Source organism: Parus major, chromosome 2 (assembly GCF_001522545.3).
Source record: "Parus major isolate Abel chromosome 2, Parus_major1.1, whole genome shotgun sequence".
In the NCBI taxonomy this organism is placed as follows: Eukaryota; Metazoa; Chordata; class Aves; order Passeriformes; family Paridae; genus Parus; species Parus major.
In genome coordinates, this window is record NC_031769.1 from 20,644,203 (window position 1) to 20,669,434 (window position 25,232).

The 25,232-nt window shown below is 35.4% G+C and overlaps 1 protein-coding gene across 1 annotated transcript in view; it reads left to right on the top strand.

Moving 5' to 3' along the window:
* Positions 1-25,232, top strand: part of ITGA8 (integrin subunit alpha 8) — a 110,661-nt gene that overhangs the window by 37,794 nt on the left and 47,635 nt on the right. Inside the window, exons 14-21 of the mRNA XM_015620050.2 lie at positions 3,149-3,194; positions 5,060-5,167; positions 11,177-11,232; positions 11,874-12,028; positions 13,177-13,314; positions 13,886-13,953; positions 14,896-15,043; positions 21,422-21,514. Coding sequence (XP_015475536.1) covers positions 3,149-3,194; positions 5,060-5,167; positions 11,177-11,232; positions 11,874-12,028; positions 13,177-13,314; positions 13,886-13,953; positions 14,896-15,043; positions 21,422-21,514 — 812 coding nt within the window. The remainder of the gene's footprint in view (positions 1-3,148; positions 3,195-5,059; positions 5,168-11,176; positions 11,233-11,873; positions 12,029-13,176; positions 13,315-13,885; positions 13,954-14,895; positions 15,044-21,421; positions 21,515-25,232) is intronic.

The following is a 25,232-nucleotide window of genomic DNA, read 5'->3' on the forward strand; positions in this document are numbered from 1 at the left end:
CATTTAACTAAACCAACGAGGTCCCTCATCATCCCAGAGACATGAAATATTATAAAAGAAAAACTGAAATAGATTTTGTGATTCTTATACTTCATCTTTATGTTTTAATCACACATTTTAATCTGAGCTTGGAAAAAAACCCTCAGTGATGCAAACGAGTAAAAGTTTTAATAGGCTTTTCTTCAGTCTCTCTTTGGAAGGATTGTAAGGAGTTCAGCTAATTTTTTTTAAGCTCTGTAATTGCTTGTTAAAACCTTGTTTTTCAGCTAGTGACCTTTGCATCAGTGACATTGCCTGTGTAGCATTAACATGAATTAATAAAGAAAACTTCTATTTTTAGAAGGGGAAAGTTGCCAACGTTCAGATGATTTAGACATCTCATCGATTTTTTTCATAGAAATGATTAGTAACTTTTCTTCTACGGAAGGCTCAACAAATTCAAAACTTCTTCTTATGAAAGTGCTCTGATGGGATGTGTATTCAAATCTCATGCATTTGTATCAACATCAAAAATTATTTTTTTCCAATTATGGGTATAGGAGCTACACCCCATAAAGCAATAAAAGAAGGAAGAGTGAAATTACTGCTCTGTAGCAGAACAAGACAAAGAAAAGAAAAAACCCCAATTAATCTTCCAGTGAATGCTCTGCTTGAATACATAATCATTTTGTCCTTACACTAGACTGTAGAAGTTACTACTGAGTATAAATATGGGGAGTTTTTTGCATATTTATTCTTAATTCCGCTTTCTCTACTCAGTAGTTTTACTCATTTAAGCTCTTTGGATCAAGAATAAGCATGGCTTAGACCAGAAAAAAAATGACATGTCAGGGTAAAAGTAATAGTATCCAATCAAGAGCAGGATGAACACAGTCCTGGCTGCCCTTAAAGTAGTCTTAAACAGGGCTTTTCTGGTGGTGCCATGATGGAGGATCCTCATCCTATTTGCTGTGTCTACAAACCTGGCTGAAGTGGCAATGCAGAAAGACTGCTCATGAAAAACCAGTCTTTTGGTAACTGAGGCCTATATTTGCTATTCTAGACCCATCCCCCCTGGCTTCAAATAAGCTGGGTTCTGTCCCAAAAAAATCAGGATTTAACCATTAAGCAGATATACAAAATCCTCTTTAATATTAAAGTGGGGATGCTGGGATAGAGGGGATCTTTGCACAGCAGTACATACTGAAATTGCATTCACTCACACTAGTGAGGCCAGCTGTAACTGAAACTCGTTCTTCTCACCTTCAGATTCTAACAGGCTACATTTTATTAAGCTTACCCAAGTTTTGTGTTTAGCCTTTATTTTTAAGAAATTAATGAAAGAAAATCACCACTAGGCCAAGATCTTAATAAGTCTTAGATATATACCTGTTTTGTCTCTTACAACATAACCCTGAAACCTTTTGAGTTATCTAGTCTGGTATGAACCAGTACATATCCTAAGTCAAGTCTGTTATAGAAAACACAACTAAACACAAAACCCACAAAAACCCCTTCAAACACAAGCGAAAAAATAGTCAACAAAATATTAAATCTTTTGGGGAGTTACTATGGGTACCACTATAAGTGAGCTGCCAGGAAAAGTTCTGTTTGTGTGTGGTGCAGCCTTCATGACCATGGCTTTCTCTCAGTTAGTTGCTTATTTAAGAGGAAAACATCTTTAGGTTTTGGTACTGTGGGCAAGTTGTCTATAAAGGCTACTAAAGAATACAACGCACAAATGTCCTAAAAAGGAGATAAACCCACTTATTTTCTTCTGCTATTTAAAGTGTTCCTGACCCTGAAACACATTTCTCTAAGGCCAATGAAATTAGAAAAATGTAAATGTTGTACAAAAAGAGGATCAGACCAATAAACTGTCCATGTCTGCTCCTATTAGGACATTAATTAATGGAATTCAGTGAAGGACTGGCTGTTGCCCATGTGAAGTATTTGCTTAAACTTTTTTATGAAATCCTGATCATCTGAAAGATGGAGAAGCACTAGAAAATACACTGCCAACCCTGGACCAAACCCATCCAGATAATTAACATCAAAACTTGGTATTTGCATCATGTTCAATGACTCCAGGGCTGCTTAAGCAAACCAGTGCTCCAAGTATAGAAGCAGCAAGTAAGGGTTTGTTTACAAGCATAAGCACTCGTTTAATTAACTTATTTAGATCAGTTTAGGTTTCCAGTCTGTACCACTGCAAGGTCTGTTTTGAGGCTCAGTCTTCTGAATTGGATGTCAGTCACATTGAATGATAGCAGAAGTAGAGTGAAAGCTGTGCCAAGATGGACTCTGGGGCTTTGAAAATGAAACAAAGCTCTTTCCAAAGGCAAACACAGCAGGAAAGTTGAGCCTTTTTCCTCACGGCTTGGCTGCAGTTTTTCTCCAGCAGGCCTGAATGGATCCAGCAAGCCAGTCTGGATCTTTCCAGGGACCACTGTGTGGGGACTCCAGGCAAAAAGAGGAAATATTCTGAACTGTAGATTCCCAACCCCAGGCCAGTGACCATTGACAAAGACATGGCCAAGTTCCGGGGTGGAGCTTGTGTTGTTGACTCCATCTGTCCGGGAAAATGACATCTTTAGATGGATAACTTGTAAACCTTAGCACATATTGCTACAATGCTGTAAACATTGGAAGCTATCAAATCAGCCATCCTCTGATCTTGCTTTGTATTTATTTGTACAGAGATGCAGTGCCTAATTTAATGAATAAATTACTTAAAACACAAAGTAAAATGGAAGGATTGTCGGGAAGGAACACCATAAAGTTTTAATATGACTTATATGAAACTGTCAAGAAATTGTTTTGCAGCTCTTCATTTAATGGACAGTAAGGGATTTGGAATAAAATGCATAGAGTTTAATGGTATTTTCTTCCCTATGATACAAGTTGGAGAGAAGTGAGGTTGTGGCATGGGTGACCTCATGTTAAATAGTTTGGCAGTTACTGGTTACAACTGAGACATTTATGACACCATCTCTGACATGTGAAATGTTTTCTTTCAGGTACAGTTGTGAACAAAACTGCTCAGAAAGGAATTATCATATTTGTTTCATGTTACTGCAATGTTAATGTTAATAATCTAATTTATGATGGAAAAAAATGTGTGAGAGATTTCTGTATAGTTATTCTGAAGCCATTTTGGTTTTTCCAGATTTAATTGTTGGTGCATTTGGAGCTGGAAAAGCAGTTGTTTACAGGTATGTGGTAAATACAATTGATTTGAGTTACAGCTTTGGTGGGAAATATTAAAATTTTAAAATGTCATATTCTTGTTTCTCTGTTGCAGTGTGTGAAAGATGGTCATTAGAGATGAAAAATTAAACATCGTGTGAGAAACAAATGCTTTCTTTCCATGCTCAAAACATGTAATTTTCAATGAAAATTTCCATGCTTAGGGTTAGCTCAAGCAGCTTCTGGAATGTTTGACTGTTTAGTTAATTTTAAATAAGAAATTTAAAAGGCATAGCATTGAAAATTAATTTCTTTCATGGGGATATGGTGCTAGTAAGAAATTTTAAAGTAATTGATCTTCAGATTGTGTATGTTAAGACATGAACCATTTCAAAATAAAGATTGCTACTTTTAGCCTCAGTTTAAAAAAATGCACAAGATCCTATTTTACAAAACAAAAAGTTGTTGTTGGCTACAGAGTTCCACTAAATGCACTTTTTGATTAGATGTAAAATTTAACAGTACAAAACACATAAACATTTACATAAAATCTGTTAATGCTCTTAGTCCAGCCATGCTGACAGCTCATTTCATTGAAATATTCACCATCCATTGCTACAACAATGTAGTCATATTTCTGATTCCTGTCTGACTTCTTGTCTGTATTCTCAACAGCACCTGAGTAAGAAAAGGCATGTTCTACTTCCCAACTGAATGTTTGTGACAGCATAAAAATTTTATAAAACAGGAATGTTAGCTCATCTCAGCTAACAATATAGGTGCAATGAGAGGACCTGATTTTCCTACTTGCTATGAGAGAATCATGCAAATACTTTGCAGTGCCATGAGTGACTGCACAGGATGAACCATTGAAGAATTAGATCCACTGTCTATTTTCAGTAACAAAAAAATGTGTTCTATTTCATTTAAGAAAGTGAATAGCAGGAGTCCATTTCCCGGCCAGAATGTATTAAATATGAATATGAATAGTGTTGAAACAGAATTTTATTACTGAAATTTTCTAGGCAAAAAAAGGCTTCCCCTATTGCACAAAAGTGAAGAGATTAATTTTATTTTTTGATGTCTTGCTGAAGTAATATAAAGAAGTAATCATAAAAGCTCAGATGTGGATTAAAATATCAGGAAAGTTAGAAAACTGGGATTATGTAAGTTACTGTAAATAGTATTGCTGTCTTAAAAAAACAGAATCTGGGCACATATTTGTTATTATTTGTCTTCTAAACTGCTTGCAGTAATAGATTATCTCATATTTATTAACAGCTTCAGAGAGATGGTTTCTGTCACCAAAACTGTATATTCATGTACTAAGCACAATTTAATGGTGATTATTCCTGGTTTACAAAGTCAATTGTCTCAAAAAATGTCAGACAAGATTTTACTTCATTATTGGCCCAAGACAGTCTAACTAACTTTTACTTTAACCAAATCATGTTTATTTTTTTTAAGAGTCTTAAAACAGACATAGTAAGTCTGAATGTATCATTATTAATGGAGACAGTACAAAAGAAATCTGCAAGATGGCCGAAGGACTGCTGTAAATCCCCAAAAGGCAAATTCTGTCCCTTTGAAAAACTGAGTGTGGTGAAATGTGCCTGATGTGCCTCAGTCCTGGGGCACGTCTATTGCTTAATCGTAGGATACTGTTTCCGTGATGTGTTAACATGTGATATTTTTTTTGGTGAATCTCAGTAGGATTCTGATGGAAAAATAAAAAAGGTTATTTTGGCTATGAGCAGCATTATAAAACTGTGTTCTCCCATGTAACCATACATCTCTGGCTTCTTTGCAGCAAACTCAGTTTTTTCTCTGCTGCAACTTAGGTACTAATGTGCTCCTTCTGAACGTGGTGAACCTTATTTCTGTCCCCCAGAGCCAGACCTGTTGTGACAGTGAATGCTCATCTTATTCTGAACCCCATGATTGTGAATCCAGACAATAAAACCTGCCAGCTCCCCAGCTCTCAGCTTTTGGTGGCCTGGTAAGTCCATGATTACTCAAAAAATATCCTGTCCTCTTTCTCAAATAACTTGCTGTTCCTTAATTTTATTGCAACTCTTTGTTGAAGGTGTTCAAAGTTCAAAATGTTGAAGCATGCTCTGAACACAACAAAATCCCTCTACACAGAAATCTTTTGGGTATTTTCTAGTATTTAGCAGATTGTCTAATTAATTGTGGTGGCTGGAAGTTGAGTCCTTTGATACACTGAGTCTCCTTCTGCATAGGAGGATGCTCAGTGTCTCCTAGGGGCAAGTTACAAAGTTATATGCAATGTTTAGAGGAATGAAACGTGAAACAGCTAAAATAGATGAAACACATAAACAGTCATCTGTTGACAAAATGTAACAGTGAAAGTGATGCAGAACTAGTGGGCCCAACATTTTCTGTTGGAGAAAGACAGATCTTAATCCTTCATGGAAGAGAGAAGGTGTCTGGCTGGCCATCCTGAGAGAAGTTCACAGGATGTTGTTTCTGGCTGTCTTTGGTCAGAGGAAAGGTTTATTTAGCACATAATACAGGACAATGTTTCTACTATCCTTAAAAGAGAAACATTTAACCACAGTAGCATTTGACTTTGAACAGAAAAACAACAACAACATAAAAAACCTTGGAGCTAATTAAAACAATTTAAGATCAGTTACAAGTACAAAATGCTTGCAGGACGTTTGGAGGCTATCTAATAGCACATAACACCACATAAAGGCACGTTTACTGCACTAGAAAAAAGTCACTTTGGAAGGACCCCAGGAACAGCTGACAAAAGAGGCTTTTACAAATACATAAGATACCATTTAAAAGTGGAAATCGTAACAAATGAGGAAACTGAAATCAAAACAGAGCATAAACACGTGCAAGTTGAATATAAAATGGTAGTAAGTCTTGCCAGAAAGACTGTGAGGAACAGATTTGCAAGATGTAAAAACATTAGAAGCAGGAAGCCTGCCAGGACGTGGGCTGGATGAAAACAATATTAAGGTGTAAAAGAGGACCCCAGAAGATAACATTAATGCAGACATTTTGCACTGCTTTTAAACCAAAGATGGTCAGAGGATTTCCCCACACTGGAAACATTCTTTACAGGAGATGAGTCCTAAAATTCATCTCAAATGTAAGATTCAGTAAAAGAGTCATAAGAATTAATTGATAAATATGAACTGTAAAACATAATCATGAGAAGCAGTTCATTTAAGAGCCATGGAAGCTCTTAAAGGAACTAAACTTTGATACACTTAAACCAATAAATATGTGGACTTCCAAAGCATCTGGGATGGGGTTGTCAAGAGATTTTCAGTCTTGCGCTGTTCTTTTACACTTTGTGGGACTTCTCATATTTTATATCATGTTCCTCATTTCTACATCCAGTGTAGAAAATTGCCCATCTACAGAGCAGCGTAGAAGGCACTTGGTGGTACTAAACAATGCCAGAACTTTACAAATCTTTGGCCTTTCTAGAACTTTTTGATTCAATTATCTTTTGTTTTAACAGTTAATGTAAAAAAATTTTGAAATACAGACACTTGGCTGAAGCATTTTCTATGATCCAAATTACGTCACTCACAACTCCAGATTTTAAGACTTTTAAAAAATGCTTCCTATCATAATGGAAAACATTTTGGAATCGTAACAGTTAACAACAGGTATTGCAAGAAAAAAGGAGGTGTTCTTTGCACAAGAAGAAAAACATCTCTCTTAAAAAATATTCTTGCTCTGAGATATTGTTTAGAAAAGGAAGGAAAAAATGCATACTCCTTTTAACATATTTTTTTCTCTTTTCATTTCTCCGCTACAATAAGCCAGAAGAAGTTTGGTTCATATCTACAAGAGCTTTACTAGGAGCATAATTTAATTTCTGTCTGCTTTATTCTAAAATAATGTTCCCTAAAGATTCAGTTCATGTTGTGAAATGACTGAAGAGCAGCTGCTATTTTTCATACTGTAATTTTTTTCCTTGGTTGATATAAGCATGTATTGTACATATGAAAACAATTAGTAGGGAAACCCCAACAGGCAAAGAATTCCTCAGTCCCATAGGACAGATTTCTGTATCTCTTAGCCAGATGTGCAACTTGTATAAAACTCTTCTGACTAACACTGCAAAATTATAATGAAATGAAACCTCCTACCAGAAAAGTTTCACAAAGTGTGTGTGCATGAATAATGTGGATTATTGTACGTTTCCAAGTATTAGGAAAATATTATTTCTGCCATGATATAAATTGCAAAGCTGAAGCAGCAGAGGAAACATGCAAAAAAAGTCATTTTTATGCATAGTTCAAAGAGAATTGTCCTGAACTTCTAGAAACATATAATTCATTCTCTGCTGTGTGTGAAATGTGGCTGTTTCTGAGTTCCCAATACTAGCAAGCCTGTAACAAATTCTGCAACTTTGAAGGTATTAAAGAATATGCAAAAAGAATTTTCTTTTTCCCCTAAGTGTGAAAGATGCAATATCTGTTAATTATCTAAAAAGAGGTAAATAAATTAAAGATTTTCATTTTCCAAAACCTCTTTCCACATCATGTAATTTATTGTGTTCAAGTTTGGGTTCTAGCTGTCTGGAGGTCTAATTTATCTATGCATTGGTATTTTTATTACCATTTGAGGTCTGATTATCTACTAGCTAAAAGTGTAAAAAACAAAAGTTTTTTACTCACCTCTCACTAATTTCAGGTGAATATTGTTAATTCCATTTTGTAGAGGATCAGAGAAGTTACCTGACTTACCGAAAGTTGCATAGAAGTGTCCAATCATGATTTGTAGAATGTATTTTGTATATGTACTTTTGTATTTCTATTTTTATATCTGTAGACTATATTTTTTATTTGTAGGTGCTTTTCAGGTTTGGATGTCTGATATGAGATGTGCCTTGGAGGCTATCCACCTCTTTAAACCCACTAAAACCAGAAGCAGAGTGCTTAAAATTTCTGATCTTCAAGTAGTAGCCAGACCAAAATAATTTCTTTCTGGTACTAAGTGCAGTCTAGAAATACTATACAGGGGTAACTAACTTTTCACCAGTTCTGGTGATATTAGGTAATTTTGTTAGGGTTAACTTTTGAAGAGACTGCTCCCATCTGTGCCAAGAGTAGTTTTGAAGAAAGGAATGTTTTAAACTTCTTGTTCTTGTAAAGATATTTCTACCTGAAGAACGTAAAATTATTTTAAACAGACTGCTTTGTTGCCTTGAAATTGTCAGGAAAAATTAGTGTATTCAGTTTTAAGGCTTTCCCTCTATTTTGTAACTACAGTCAAATACTATTCAAAGCATAATCTCATAGTGATGACAGACACAGCAGAATAAATGTGATGTGGGGATCTCTTCAGAGAGGCAAAATTGATAGCACATAAAAAGTTCATGTGCTTTGGGATGATGCATTATTTCCCATTTGTTTTTTACTTGCTGAAGTTTTCTTCCTTTAATTTTTAATTGTGTTTTATAGTTGATTGTTCCTACAAGTAAGCTCTAAAGCTCAGCTATTTTCTTTCTGCTGTGCTTAGGAGTCTGATCTCAAATGCCTACAAATTCTTTAGACTCTTGTCCTCTTTTGTGGTCTTTCTTTCCCTCTGCTTTTCTTTAAGGGATGCTAAAGCATCCCTCAAAATCTCCCCAGCATCTTCTTATTGAACTGATGAGTAAATCTAATTTCATCTAGGTTTGCAATTGAAATCTTTGATGTCTTTAGCACTATTTCTAAACTAAATAATGAAATCACAAATGTGTGGCAGAATTATGCTATAAACCATAGTCTTCCCTCTTGTGTGGCCAGAGTGTTGGAGATTATCCACTCCGAATTTTGGCTTTTTTGCTCTGCCATTCCCTTTCTGACATGCTCTGCCTGGAGTAGAAGGAGTAAATCTTGACTCTTACAGTCATGTTTAAGAGCATGACTTCAGTTATCAAATATGTATGATGAATTATTCTGTTCATTGCAGTAAATAAAGCATACACTGAAAGTGTTCTGTTTTATTGTTAAATATTCCAAGCTGCATTTTTGAACACAACCTTTTTTCAAACATGATAGGGCAAAATTTATGTGATTCATTCAAAGCAAGATAAGTGACTTTAATACAATGCCAGCTCTTGAGTTTACACTAGAGGAAATACACTCTTACACTCTGACATGTGAGACTAGCCTGTGAAGTCTGATGTCTAAATTGCATTTATATGATTACACAAAATTTCCTCGTTATTTTGTCCTTGTGTATTTGGAAATAATTGATTCTTCATGTATTAACTCATAATTGTAAATAAGGGGAAGTATGAATAAATCTACAATTTCTACATGGATTGGAAAGTCATTTGACAGCTACAGTTTGGCAGAGATTAATCACTTATGCCATTCTAGTTCCTCAAGAAATAATGGCTTTTTTTTTTCTCCAATAAAAGAATTTTTCTTTATGGGACTGACATATCCCAGATGTGGAAGTTTCATTACATCTGTCAGAGAAAACAAACATGCAATTAGAATGTGATTACAGGTTGGTTTAAAGTTGATGTTAGTGGTTTTGTATCCACTGCATGGGAACATTAGTATAGAGTATAACAGTAGTGAGGAGATCAAGATCAATGAATAATGCAAATATTTTTTTATTTGACTCAAGCTGATTTTAATGCTCACCTACAATATATTGTCCAGATACAATTCAAAATATTTTATGAAGCCATGAAAGTTTTCTCTAAGGATGATTGGTAACCAAACACTTGAAAGAATCTCTCACCTGAGCAATTTTGTTACATTATGCAGGATTTCACTAGGAATTATGGTATGCAGTACTTAGTCTGTGTGGCAGATGACAGCAGAAATCAAAAATGAAGAACATCTTTCCAGTTTCAGATTTCTTGTTTTGCCACTTGTTGGGGAAGTACACTCTGCTGATTTCATCAACAGGCATAATTAATACTATTTCTCATTCCATCCAGTGTAATTGGTGAAAATGCAATTTTTCCAAAATGCAATTCAATTAAATATTTATAAAAGATAAATAGATTCCTTACAAAGTGAAATTTTCCTATAATCATTACTTTTTTAGGTTTTTTTACTTAATTTTTGTGTAAGTTAAAAGTTCTTATTGGAAGGTATCAGCCAATAAAACTATAAAAGACTTCTCCTATCAGTTAAGTATAACTGCAAACCTGTTGCCAGCCTTACACAGAAATATTTCTTACAGGAAAGGACTCACCTATGGCTGAGGTGACATTTGTATAATTGTTATAATTGTGGTGTGAATATTTCTAGGCTCAAAAAAGTTTGCTATACATTCAGAACAGGCAAATTAAAAACAATTAACTTATGATGTGTTGATTTTTGTAGAATGCATTGCTTTAGCATACTAGATAAAGAGCATGGATCACCAGTATCTCTGTGCTTTAATTTAGGTTGTGTAAGTGCCACTTTCTACAAAACTTAGCAAACTGAATGCAATACAGTTTGGTTAGTCTAAGGCCACAAAAATCCAACAATTTAGGTTTTATGTTTGGGATTAATTATAGCCTGTTGAAATAATGAAAATCTTACAGTAATGCCAGTAGAACACATTGGTATCCTGAGTGTTTTGATTTGCTGGAAAACAGCCTGAGCACTGACAACATTCTTTAAGATTTTTCTGATTTACCATGATGAACCAGAAAGGATTTCTGCGAACAGCCTCTTACAAAGGTGGTTTGCTGAACTTCAGCATAAAGAATCCAGCTTTGGCAATAGTATCCGAAGGGTCATCTCCATGGGCTCTCTCAAGAACTACTGGGACCAGAGAATTTTCTCCATACCTTTGCCAGGAAATACTCAGAAACTTTCTCCTATTATTAGTGCAGTATAGGAGAATTCCTGACTTAATTAGAGAATATCATTGGTAGCTAGATACAATCTTAGTTAACATATTTTTAAGAAAATTAAAATAAAATTTGAAATATTTAACTTGGGAACTGCTGATTCCCAAGTCAGTCCATTTTCTGCTAATAATTAATTGCTTCTACTTTTTTTATGTGTAGCTTTACTGTAAGAGTCTGTGCAGATTTTGAAGGTCAAAGTATTTCAGATGAGATAGGTAAGAAATGTTTTCTATTCCTGTAATTTACCCTGTCCTGCTCCATTTCAGATGTATTTTTTCCTACACTTGGAAAGACAATAGGAGTGAGAGCCTCCTAAGGCAAGAAAATGCAGTTTAAAAAAAGTGTTTGTGTATACATATGTGTGTGTGTGTGTGTGTGTGCACGCATGTGTGTGTGTGTAAGCACAAACATTTTATTACTCACTTAAAGGATTTTTGTTTCAGATTGAGTAATTTTCTAAATAAATACAAAAATGTACCTTGTTGGAGAATGTTTTGTTTTAGAAAAAAAATTAAGAGACAGAAGTCCTGTACACATATGATCTTCAATGAACTATGAAAGCTTAAATTACACATCCTGCATAATTTGGATGAAAACCTAGTGGGCTTTTAAACAGACAGGCACTTAAAGCATGGATTATTTTTTCTTGGAAGACTTGCTTAGGTTAATTAATTATAATATATAATTATATGTTACACACACACATATATATATATATATATATATATATATACACACACACACACACATATATATATAAAATACATATTACGTGTTATACATATTATGTGTTACACATATACATAGTGTATTTTCTTTCAGTTAAATCAATAACTAACTTACTTGTATCCTTTAGTCCTGAAAGGTGAATTGCAATTAGATTCATTGAAACAGAAAGGAGCTGTTAAGAGGACCCTCTTCTTTGATTACCATCAGTCACATCACTACTTCTCCATTGTGATAGAAAGACAGAAACAACTCCATTGCCAGGACTTCCTTGTTTATCTCAGAGTAAGTTGTTTAAAATATTTTGGACTTTCATTATTATTTGAATAGTACCAGGGATTTAAAGATAATAATAAAAATCTGGAAAAGGAAGAATAATTTCCAAAATTACAGAAATTGGATATTAAATATACCTCATCTGTAAGTTCAGTATGTCCGGAGCATACTGCTACCTTGAAAAAATTCCCTATGTAAATCTCCAGCTCATCATTTGTGAATATAAGGATAAAAGAAGGACTGATTTTGAAGAGTATAGGATTTCTCTGTGTAAAAATACATTCATTTCACACTCTTCTGGAAGTTCTGATCAAATACTGCATCTTCTGATACAAAAATGCAAGATTGCTTTCCTTTTTTGGTATCCCTTTAATTTTTTATTATTTATCATGAAGTAATAATCATGTTAAATATCATGCCAATTCAGGTTCAAAAGATTTTAAAGGAGTCTTATCAGAGATATTGCCCTAAATTTCATACAACTTAAAAAAATATGTTAAAGATATTTTTAAATGTTTTTAAAAAAACTAAAACTATGGAATTGAAGTTGTAAAGGAGATAGGGTCAACACTTGCTCACTTGCAGGTGGAGTTACCTCATGCAATTGTAGTACTTTTCAAGTCTGATCCTACAAATGCAGTGGGAGGTGAAATGGAGAAGTTTCAAGCACTGTGTAAGGACATAACTAGACAAGAAAGGTGGTTGAATTTTACCATTGCTAATTCTTATAAATTCTTGGTTATGATACAAACCAGCAATATTACCTCCACAAATCCACACATGCCCTTACCTCCATTTCAAAAGGAAGGGGGGGCAGTAGCTGATAGGAGTTGGTTCTGTGTGTCTCTCTTAAACAGCTTCATTTTAGGCTAATGCTTTGAAAAATTTCTGAGTCTACTCAGCTCAGCCAGCTTCTTCCAGATGTGGGGCTGTGGAGGCAATGTGTTCTGGGCATTCCAATTACTGGTGAGTCACTTTGCTTCCCTAATGACACCACATGCAGACAGAATTTGGCCAACGTCAGTCAAAGAACCATGTCTTTACCTTCAATAAAGACCACATCTTTACCTTCAGAAGTCTGAATCTGTTGTCATACCATAGCAACTAAAATAATCACAATAAACCATTGGTTTTTATTATGTGATTGTCACTCACAGGATGAAACAGAATTTAGAGATAAATTATCTCCCATCAATATAAACTTCAATTATAGTTTGGATGAGTCCAGTTTTGAAGATAGTATGACTGTGAAGCCAATACTGAACTATTACCAGAAAAACTCACTAGATGAGCAGGTATGAATTTTGCATGCCACCTTTTCTGTATATAAACATGAAAGCATTTACAAATATTATGTGTGTCATCTTCCTTAAAAGAGAGTATCTCATCCAGAAATTACACAACAGAGATATAATTAATACAAAATGTAGATTGAATATAAATATAGAGCCAAGACGCCTTTCAAGTATTTCTAAAACTTTCTTGTGCTCAGAGTTTTGATTGCCTTCTAGAATATGCAAGCCAAGTTAGTGTGAGACAGGGCCTGAAAATTATATTCTGCTATATTATATGCTATATATATATATATATGCTATATTATATTAGCAGAACAAATATGTTCTGCTAAGGACATATATGACCACCTAAATGGTCTCCAGCCTCCAACTAAATAGTCTCCAACCTCCAACTACCATGTGAAAAGGAACTTCTAGTGAAAGAAACTTATAGAAAAAAGAAAAATACTTAATTCACTAAGGCAGTTCTGGTGATGTTTATGACACTTAGGTTAGCAATATTTAATGAAGTGATTTGAACTTTTAGGCATGTACTAACTCTATTATTATTTTTTACTTTGCAATGATACAGGCTCACATTCTGGTTGACTGTGGGGAGGACAATTTATGCATTCCTGACTTGCAACTTTCTGCAGTGCCGTAAGTTAGATAAAATAAATTATGCTGTATATAAGAAAGACCAGACACTGCTAACTGTTGCAACAGAATGATGTAGAGAACACAGTTCTGTTGTTTACTGTAGCAAATCATTCTTACCTGATTTCCAGATTTTAATTTGTGCGTCCATTTTAGCTACAAAACCAAAAAATGGAGAAATATACACTTGCAAACCACATTCATGATGCTTAATGGTTATCACAGAAAATAGTTTCCAGGTGTTTGTTAGGAGTGGTTCTAGTTCTCTGAAAACCAAGAGATTATATAAATTGTTGTTCATAGGAGGTTTCAAGTTTTTTTATTGCAGAGTGACAGTGACTTTGAACTTGGACACACCTTCTCCTGTATTAAATTAATCTCAAAATAAATTTTTCAAAACATGGCAACAGTCCTGTGGAGGGAGAAACATGCCAAGCAGGACAAGTGGGGAATGTCTGAGAGTTACCTGACTCATCAGAATCAGTCCTTGGATAACAGACTTCTGTGAAACAAAAGGGGACAGTGACGTTGTAGGTCTCAGGAGAATTTCTGTCATTGTTTGTATTGCAATGGACATGAGGAGAAAACTACCACCTTTGTGTCCTCCAGAAAGCAATGCTAATGAGACCCCTGTGGCAAGTGATTTCTCCACTAAATACTTCTTGCTGTTTAGAAAGTAGTCAGGCTCGGAAATTTTATACCAGTTATTTTCAAGTTTTGTCGCAGTCCATTTTGGCCACAGTGGTGTTTTCTCTTGACCTCTTTTCTACCAAGGTGTTGGTATACTTTTTCATAGGGTTATTTTTATGGAAGATGTTTTATTTTGTGTTGACAGAGTATTTTCCAGAACAGATGCTCTGAGAGCAAAATATCCTTCTGCTTTATTCATAAGTAAATCCTAACTGTGCATGTTTTAACTCCTGACAAGTAGCATGTTCTATACAGGGATACAGATCAGCTAATAATTGGAGAAGAAAACTGTGTCATGCTCATAATAAATCCAAGGAATGATGGGGAAGGAGCCTATGAAGCTGAGCTACATATAAAGATTCCACCTGAAGCAGATTACACTGGGGTTGAACGCAACAACAAGGTAAAGTAAAATCAAAATGTTAGCAATAATGAAGCAGACAACTGAGAGCAAGGATAACCTACATAGGCTGTACCAGCTGGAAGCAGCACATAAAGAAGTTCCCTTGAGGAATGGAGATTCTATCAACTCTCAGCTATACTTGCTTGCATAGACCAGGGTAAAGATAAGCCATGCCTCCAAAAGATGGGAAGACAGGACCATCCTGTTCAGACCCAGCACAGGCTTAGCTCCTTCCTGTTAACTTATTCATAATACTGTCACATTTATTCTAGGAACAGAGGTATTCACATCATTTAGATTTTGAACCACTAAACAATACCAGTAGCAGAAAGTAATGCTGCCAAATTCCCTTGATGCTTCCAACCCAAGATCCCATGGTATCAACTCCCAACCAGAGTTAATGAGCCCTACTGACCCCCAGACACTTGGACACTTCTGTTTCCTCTCACCAGTGTTTTGGCATCATTAAGGTAGTCCCAGTTTTTTAAGGTCCCAGTCTCCAATATTCTGAATAGTTGGACATTAACTGCAGTATAAACTTGACAAAGTTGCTTTCCCTTGTCAATTCTTTTATGTTATGAATGGACCAAAAATGCAATTAAAATGTAAAAATGTGCCAGTGTTCACAGAAGGACTAATGTTGACTGAAGTCCTGCTGAGCTGTCCTGAACATGCAGTGTTTTTCCTTTTTGGGTCTGTTTGTTTTTTAAGAGCAAAGATGAAACACTATCCTGCAAACAAGCAGAGTGTTCATGTATTCTCTGTTGGACAGCAAATCTGAAATGCCTCATCTGCACATATATCTCCCAAGCTGTTGCAACATCAAACTGCTTTTTTCTGTTAGTGCCTTGAATGTTCAAAAGGGCCTCAAGGGTGAGAGTGGGAGAAAGCAAGTTAATTTCCTTTCTGAAGGCAAATGTTTTTAAGAAAGTTGAAAGTAACTTACAAGGTATTTCCTTATTCTTCTTCTGTCAGTGACTTTAAAGGGCTTCTAATCTAGTTTTAAAAAAATTACAATAAGTAATGCTATAATCAAAGATGATAGAAATTCTCTGCAACCTCACTTCTCAAGAGCATACCTTAAAGACACTAGCCTTTTCCTACTGCCCATTCCTTTTCTTCTCTTAGCAAAGCCTCTGGTTTTTTTGGATTGTAATCTAAACTAAAGTTCTCTTTAGTGTGCTAAAAATGGTTACCTTTTTCCTTTATTCCTCTTTAGAAATCTTTCACTGTTCCTTTGAACATTACTGAGGTGGCAGAGGTGGCACTAATTCCAAAACCCAAGCATGTATTAGCACATATCTATCATTTGAAGGACCTGGGGGTGGGAGTGGTTAAGAGGCTGGACATGAGCTGGCAGTGTGCAGTCACAGCCCAGAAAGCCAAACGTGTCCTGGGCTGCATCAGGCCTTCCAGTACCTGAAGGGAGCCTAAAAGAAAGACAGAGAGGGACTTCTTACACTAACATGTTGTGACAGGACAAGGGAGAATAAATTCAAACTGAAAGAAAGTGGTTCAGATTAGATATTACGAAAATTTCTTGGCTGTGAGGGTGGTGAGGCACTGGAACAGGTTGTCCAGGGGCGTTGTGGATGTCCCATCTCTAGAAATGTTTAAGGCCTAGTTGGATGGAGCAACCTGGTCTAGTGGAAGGTGTCCCTGTCCACAACAGGGTGGGGTAGAACAAGATGATCTTTAAGGTCCCTTCCAATTTGGACCCTAGAGAAATAATTCAGAGCTTTTTATGATTTTAGGAAAAATTTAATTTTATAGTGCCAACACAGTAGAGTCATGGGAGATCCTGGTGCTTTGGAAGAATAAAGAGAAACTAGGATGGGAATTGGGAAGTTTTTAAAGTTAGAATACTTTTTCTTTTAAAGACAAAATTTAAAAACACAGGAAACACAGTACTATATTCTTTTCAGATTTTGGGAAAGATTAAATGCCTTTCTGAAAAATCCAATTCTGAATCCTTGTAGATTTATAAAAAACTGCCTTCCTTTTGTTCACATTTACTTAGCTTACTCCCACACATAATTTATTGCATATTCTTTGCTTTTCATACTTATTCCATTCAAAAAGATGTCATCATGCTCTTTCTGAGAAGGATCAAAACATTAGTCCTGCTTTCTACATAATTTTTAATGTCTTTCTTTCTGCATTCAAGGACCATTTTCACAAGGATTACAAATGACACTGAAATTAAGTTTATTCTTTGTATTGTTTTTAAATGGTAAATGTATATTTCTTAAAACTATGTTTTCTGCAATATTATGGTTCCATTAAGTAAACTAAACTATAAACTTCTAAGTGCATTTGGAAAAAAATTGATACTGTAAATTTCTTCTAAAATTTTCTAAATGTAAATTCTTCTGTTACCAGGATGATGAAATTCTTAGGAGTCATAGTATAAAAGAGTATAAGTGAGTATAAATGAGAGGGACTCAATTCATTCAACTTACAGGGCTTTGAGAAAATACAACAATTTGACAGGATAACAGAAGAAATTATCACACTGGATGCAGAAAACACTGAGCTATATGGAAAAAAAGTTCTCTCCATCTGCAGGCACTTTTTGAGGCATGGACTAGAGATGAGAATTACTGCTTTCATGTCAGTTGCAGTGAAGTCAGGATTTCAGTTCTTATTTTTGTGTTTATGTTGTATCCTGACAAAGGGGCATCTGTGACTGCTCCTGAAATATATTTAATTTAATGCAGACCAATTTCAGCAGACAGGTAGATTTATGGTAGAGCCCACTGCAATCATGTTCTTAAAACTCTGCCTCTGGGATTGCATTTCCTCTTGGTTTCATCCATGTTTACAGTCCTCTGTGTAGCTGTTTTTCTCCAGACTGCAGAATTCCTGGTATTAAGGCAGAGATAAGAGTCTCCTTAGAGCCAACAAAAGAGGTAGACTAAGACCAGAATAAATGAAATTTAATCAGCTGATAAATCACTTGATACATTTCTGATGGAACTGAAGTATCTGTAGAATCAAATAATTCAATTACACTGACATATTTTCAAAGTGACTTAATAATAGAGGATATTTGTCTGTTGTGTGGCTGTTCTGGATTTAGTCTATTTAATAAAAAAACACACGTTAAGTGCTTTATAGAGAAACACCTTAAGTGCCTCCTGTCCAGCCCTGCTTTCTTTTCTTTATTTCATGTTAATAATGTATTGTGTTATTCTATATAATTTGAATTACACTTAGAAGCTGTTGAAGACAAAAACTTAACTGAAAATTCACTTGCCTCTACCACCTCCCTTCAGCTTTACACAATATAGTGCTTGTTCTACCTCAGTTGGCATTATCTTCTTATCTCGGACCTGATTCTGTAGAATATTGCACACAGACTGTGCAACTGCATAAAAAAAATGAACAACATTCTGTACAAATGTGATCATGCAAGTGGAGAGGCAAGTGAATGCGTGTGATCCTAGGGTCTGAGGTCAGGGACATGATTTTGGAGCTTCATTGATTCCTGCAGATGCTGACACTTCCTTCAGTCAAAAGCTGAGGATTGAAGTAGAATGACTTTAAATGAAATAAAGTGTGTTTTTCATCAATTGTATTGTGGAAGCACTTAGAAGGTACAGAGACCAGGTAAATGAGAAAATTACCACAGCTTCACTAGTTCCTGGAAACCATTGGCTTGCAATAACTGTTCATATGCAGTAGGTATGAATTTACTGAAATTAGCTGCAATGAAGAAAGTATAATCACGTTATATTAGCTCATATTTCCAGCAGTAGATCCAGAGAAAATATATATATACTGCTATATGGTACATTCTTATACTACAACAGTCACTAGCATGAGTGTGTGTTTGAACCCCCAGCCATTGCCTGAATACAGTGCACTAATCCTTTGCTCCATGACAGAATTGCACATATTAAACAGCTCAATCCTGCCTTAGTAGCAAAAGCTGGGACCCTTATGGTTTCTTAAAAATTCTTATAAAATAATTAGTAAATCAGGCAAATACAAAGCGCTAACAGATATTTGTTACACACCAAAAACATTATGTATTTTGGCAGAATTCCCTCTGCTGAGGTTGGAAACTGCAGAGTGATAAAGATCACATCCAGATAGGTATTGCAATGGATAAACCCTGAGTCACTTCCTCCATGCTTTTCTGAACTAAATCATGGCACTCTTAAAGTAAGAAAAAGACCTGGAACATTCTTGTCTTACTTGGAAATTCTTAGACTAGGTACACTGTGGCTGGCTAGATGAGATGTGATTTGACCTTGGTGAAGGCAAAGATTACTCTTCATACATCAACTAGATACATACATATACATCAACTAGAAGATGGTACCTAATCCATCCCTCTTTCCTCAGAAAATAAAATTAGAAGATGATGGTAAAGGAAAGCGGAAGTTTTTTACTTGCCAGCCTGATGTGTTTAACTGTTATGGTATTAATTAGTAATTCATCACTACAACCACAAAAGACTTTCAAGTTTGTAGACTGCCTGGATTACTTAAAGCATCCAATCACTTTCTAGTTAAAATGCACCCTGGGAGCACATGTGTTAATGTTGGGGTTTTATTTCTGCTCAAGACTGCTAAAAAAACATGTGTTGCTACAGAAATGTGAATTGCTACCACTGTCAGGTAGAAGGGCTTTGTGGAAAACCCTTCCATCTGACTGAGTTACATGTGAATGCACCAATACTGACAATAGTAGGTGTACAAGTCTCAGCTCTTGCTAGCTTTCTGCCTGATTTTAATTTTCCTGTTTTGTACTTAATCACCTCAGAAGGGTGATCAATGTAAAAACAAAGACAGTAAATCTCATTATGGAAGGAATTCTACCACAGTTGACCCTTTGTCACATCTTCATACTGCACAAATTAGCTTTTGTGATGCTGGTCATATAAATCCTGCACCATTAATCATTTTTAGTCTAGAAACATAGCCTCCAGACTGCAGAGGAACTACTTGAAAAATACCTCTATTTTCTCAGCCTTTGAGGGACAAAAAAAAGATGTGATAAGGGCTGATTTACTCTGTGCTGGTCTATGATACAGCATCTTTAAAGAAACTGTCTACAAATATCTAATATAAATCAGTATTTATTTCTAACTTTTAAACCTAAATTTCAATCTTCCTCCCCCAACAAAAGCAAAATTATAAACCCACACATCAAGATCAAATGGACAATTTTCCAGACAAGTTTGACTCCAACTGTGTTAACACCCTCTTTTCTCCCATGTGTTGCTTCCCACCTCTAATTAACCAGCTGGAAAGAGTATAAAAATGCTTCCCTCCCAACCCTAGAGAAGCTTGGGAAGGCTATTAGTGCACTGAACATGCTGTGTAACAAACTTTGCTTCTTCCTAGCAAACTGTAAAAATGTCAGTGCACAATGAGGTGTGTGCTGAGGGCATGCTTCACATGGACTCTGTTTAGGACATGCCCTGTTTTTTCTTTTAAACTCAGGAAATTATGAGGACAGCATATCCATGCTGGCTTTTACAGATAGGGAAAATTGGTCCAGGGATTTCCCAGGTCTTTTTTATGTAAAGGGCATGAACTTGTTCACACTGCTTCATCTGTGAGAAGCACAAATGAGCAGAAAGGTAATGCAACTTGCTGCATCCTGCTTTTACAAAGCTTGTTTACTTCTGCACATATATGGAAATACCTTCATTTACTGGAGATGTCAGAGAGGAAAACAGAAAAAACAAACACAAACCCACATTTTATTGCTTTGACTTATTCTGTATCTCCTAGCTTACACTATTTTATAGCTGTTCCTCCTCTTGCAGAGTTTTTGTTTACAGATGATATTACTAGTGATAAAGATTGCTATAAGCATAAAACCTTTATATCTGATAATGTGAAAGTCTATCTCTTTTGTTGCTTATTTATAAACTCACATAACAGTTTATGTTTTTACAGAAGTGTTTAACATTCGGTTTTACCACAGATTGGATAACAAAGATCTAGAATTGATCCATACTCAAGTTTTCCAATGTCAGAAATTCATTATAGAGACTTCTGGTGATGGGTAACACTGTAATTACTGTGAGACCTATTCTTGCTTAGTTTGGATACTCTTTGTTTCTCTGTTGAGTCATTATGGCTATAGGAATGATTCACAACAACAAAGCAGTATGGTAAAACTAGACATAGAGTGATCTCATCATGATTCTTAACGTACTGGGAAACTATCCTGTTTGTTTTTCCCTGGCATCAGTTTTCCCCCGTTGTCTGACAATAACCAACTAAATGTTTTGATAGTGCACTAAGCAGGTGTCTGAAATCAAAAGAAAGGTCACAGTCAAAAAGGCATCACTTTCCCAACTGGATACATTTCACTGTGATCTCTGACCTCTATATTGGTGTCCTTTTGTTGCAGGCACTGCGTGTGTTGAGCTGTGATTACAAGATGGAAAATGAAACTAGAATGGTGGTTTGTGATCTTGGGAACCCCATGGTGGCTGGAGCAAACGTAAGGGAAAACCAGATGCATTTACTGATTTTTATCTAATTGAATTTTAAAGGGGAACAAATGGAAATGTGTCCCAATAAGCAGCACATAAACCAAATTATTTACCTGGACAAGAATTTTTTGGTGTAATAAGAAGCAGAACTGTGCTTCTGAAAAATTAACATTATGTTTTCCTAAAAGATTAATTATTCTAGAACTTGAGGTTTATGTCACTGAAAGAAAGTGAGAGTGACTCAATTTATCACTATCATTTCATTAGAAGTTGTATATATATACATACAGTATACTAGTATAATGAGAATTCCAATCTATAACGTGATTGGTTTATTTCTCCCTTTTAGTATTCCCTCTACTTAAAATATATAGATATATGTATAGTAAGTGACAACTTCTTCAGTCTGATTCTCATCTTGAGTACATAGGGGTTGTCTTAGCAGTTTAAAACAATTTATATCTAGGAAATTGTGTTTGAAATAAACTTTCACTTTAAAGTTATTATTTTAATTCTGAAGATTTTCCTAAAACAGCCTCTTATAAATCATACTACACATTGGATGGAATGATGGTAGCCTTGTTTTTGGACAAAGCAGAACTGTATGAAAACTGATGATGAGCACTAGATAAGGATAAAAATAAGTTTGGAGATAAAAAAATTCCACAATTATAATTCTTCATCCCTATTTCATGACAAGACAATCCAGGAAATCCCAGAAGTGTTAAATCCAGGAATGTTCAGCTATGGATGTTCTTGTGGATGAATTTAGTGCTTCTCATAAATTCCTAAGTTCTATGAATATTTAACTAAAAGAAAAAAATCTAACTATTGATACCTAGATTAAAAAAAACCTGTCCTAATAAAATCAAAGCAGTTGACAGCATAAACATATATCAGGAATAAATAGCAACTTTTAATTGAAAACTACTACTGTTCAAATTTCATATTGGACCTATGGCTTTGCAAAAAACCAAAGCAAAATTTCTCTAGTATTTTCAAAATCTGTACTAAGGTTTATCCCATGGAAGATCAATATTTCAATCTTCAGCCTCTCTATAGAGGGGGACTTTCCTGGCCTCTTTTAATCTTGAGGAAGTTCATGTCTGACCCTTGACAGAAGAGCCAAATGGATCATATAACTGGAGATCAGGACTAGAAGTTTCTTTGGATTTTAGGAATAGCTTCAGATCAGCCATAGAAATTTAGAACGTGAATGAGGACAGGTGTCTCGTACAGTCATTTGCTTGCATAGTCACAGGCAGTCCCAGAGATTCTTTGGGACTACAGGGAAGTGGAAACCACTGAAAATTCAACTCTGGGTGATGGACCTCCTGGGAAGAGGAATTTTCCTAGTGAGGTTCCTTCTCCATTGAACAACTTTGAACTAGAGGACTGAAGAGATTACTATAAACATTTTCTGGGAAGGACATAGACAGGAAGGCCAAAAGATTTTGTATGATTTGTTTTATTCTACTTAATGAAAATCCTAAAAAGTGAAAGTAATTGAAAACATTTCTGAGTAATGGAATTTTCATAATGGAATGATGGGACACAATGATGGACCAAAGCTTGAGACAAATTTCCAATTCAAGGCAAATAATTTCTTGTATTGAGAAGACAGCTGTTTTACTTACCTGCTTAATAGTTTCCTAGTTAGTCTCAAGGCAGAAGCAAATTCTCAATATACAGACAGAAGTGGACAAGAATATTATGGGTGGTTGGGATGCACTGGAGTGGGACAGGAAAGCATAAAACCCTTTGTGCTGGAAAAGGAAGACCAAACACAAGAGACACTAATTTGTATACCAAGAAGAAAATCTTTGTAGTTTGCATATTGTTGTAAGCATAAGTGATGGAAAGGTCTGATTGTAGAGGTGTTAGACTACAGACCCTCATACTCCTCCCTTTGAATCCAAAGCCCTATTTCCACATTATTCTTCACCCAAAATGCTAGCTAGCAGTGTGAAGATTTCAGAAATGCCATTTGGTGGCCACTAAAACATTACCACTCTCACCTGCCTCTTTATGAATTTTCACAGCAGAACAAATAATTCTTTTCTTCAGAATCAACTCTAGGACTGCTGTAAGTGCCATTACCAGATACTCCTAAGCAAACTACTTCATAAAGAGAGAAGTAGCAGAATAGAACAGCAGGGTTCATAACATATTCAAGGGTTTTCTACTTTATAAGAAAATAATCCAGCCCTTTAAAATTGAGGTATACAAAGGTAGAGCATTACAAAGCCAGATGACAACATTGTTTGATTAGAGTAAGTGAAATCTTAAATCCTAAATTTATCTTGAAGCTCTCTGAAGCTCAGCTCTCCTGGAAGCTCAGAAAAGGTGAAAGGACTTGTTGTTTTTCAGTCCAAACATATTTATGATGGCAAATGTACTTCCAAAAGCAAAATACCAGCCCTTTGTACAAATTGCATAAATCTCAAAAGGTTGCTCTGATCCATTTCCAATTTTGAAAAACAATTCTGCTCTGGCAGGAGATCAGTTATTCTCAAAATATTCAGAAAGGGACTTTTTGTGGAAGTTGTGAGTGGGAAGGAAGGGTAAGGTCAAAATTGAACATTCCTAAAACTCCTTAACTATTGAGTCACCTTAATGACTTGCCAGCACCCTGAAATCCTCGAGTTCTTGACCTCTTGAAGATCAACTTCTGAGTATGAGGGTTATGTCGGGATTTTGTAATATAATCCATGGGATATTACTGCAGCAGACTATGGGGTTGTCTGACACTTTACATCTTCAAAATGCATTATGTCATCTGAGTCCTTAAAATTGTTTACTGGTCACCAAAAAATACTTCACCTTATCAGTAATATCTTTGAAGTTAAAAAAGAAAACAAAGATGAAAGCGTAAAAATGAGGAGAAAAATAATCGGTAAGGAAAACCTCAATGCCAATGCAAACTAAATGTATGACAACATCTCACTGGCAAAGATTGCTCAACATATTTATTTATGACACTTGAATGGATCAGACTGACAAGCTTCCTAATGCCTGTTCAGTGGCATTAGCAAGTGAGAAAATTCTAGTAGAAAAATCTGGAAGTTTATAGAAATTAAGAGAAAGAAGGTTAGAAGACTGGAGGCTTTGAAGATCTTGCCTATTTCTTGGTATGCACCAAACTGATTCTTCAAGAGCACCAGGTTTTATCTTTCTTATGCATTGTAAGACACTTCAAAAAAGCTACAGCTCTGTCTCCCAGCTCTGCTAAATCCTGTCAAACATAATAGATTAAACTTACTAGTAATAGCAGAAATGTCATGTATTTCAAAGATGCATGATGTTACAAACATGGAAATAATGCAATTTTAATGAAACGAACTTCACTTTGAAAGTTTTGATTAAGTTTTTGTTTTGATAAAATGTATGTCCTACTAAAATGAGGATGTTGAGTAATTGCTAAGTTATAGGTTCAAGCAAGTTAAACTCCTTTGGCCTCAGTGGGTTTTCAGCAAGGGCATGTGAGCATCTTTGCCCCATCATTAGTAGCAATGTCAAGGGTTACTTGACATTAACAAAGTCATATGACTATACAAAGACAACATCTGCAACTTATTAGAGTTGTACAGTAGGAACATGTTTCACTAATAAATAGGGGATTAAGCCTCAGGGGTGTAATAGATCATCAAAACTGCAGTTCATGTTTGCTCTGTCTGATGAAAATTTTATCTTTGGTTTATCAAATATATTTTCTGCTATAAGTGG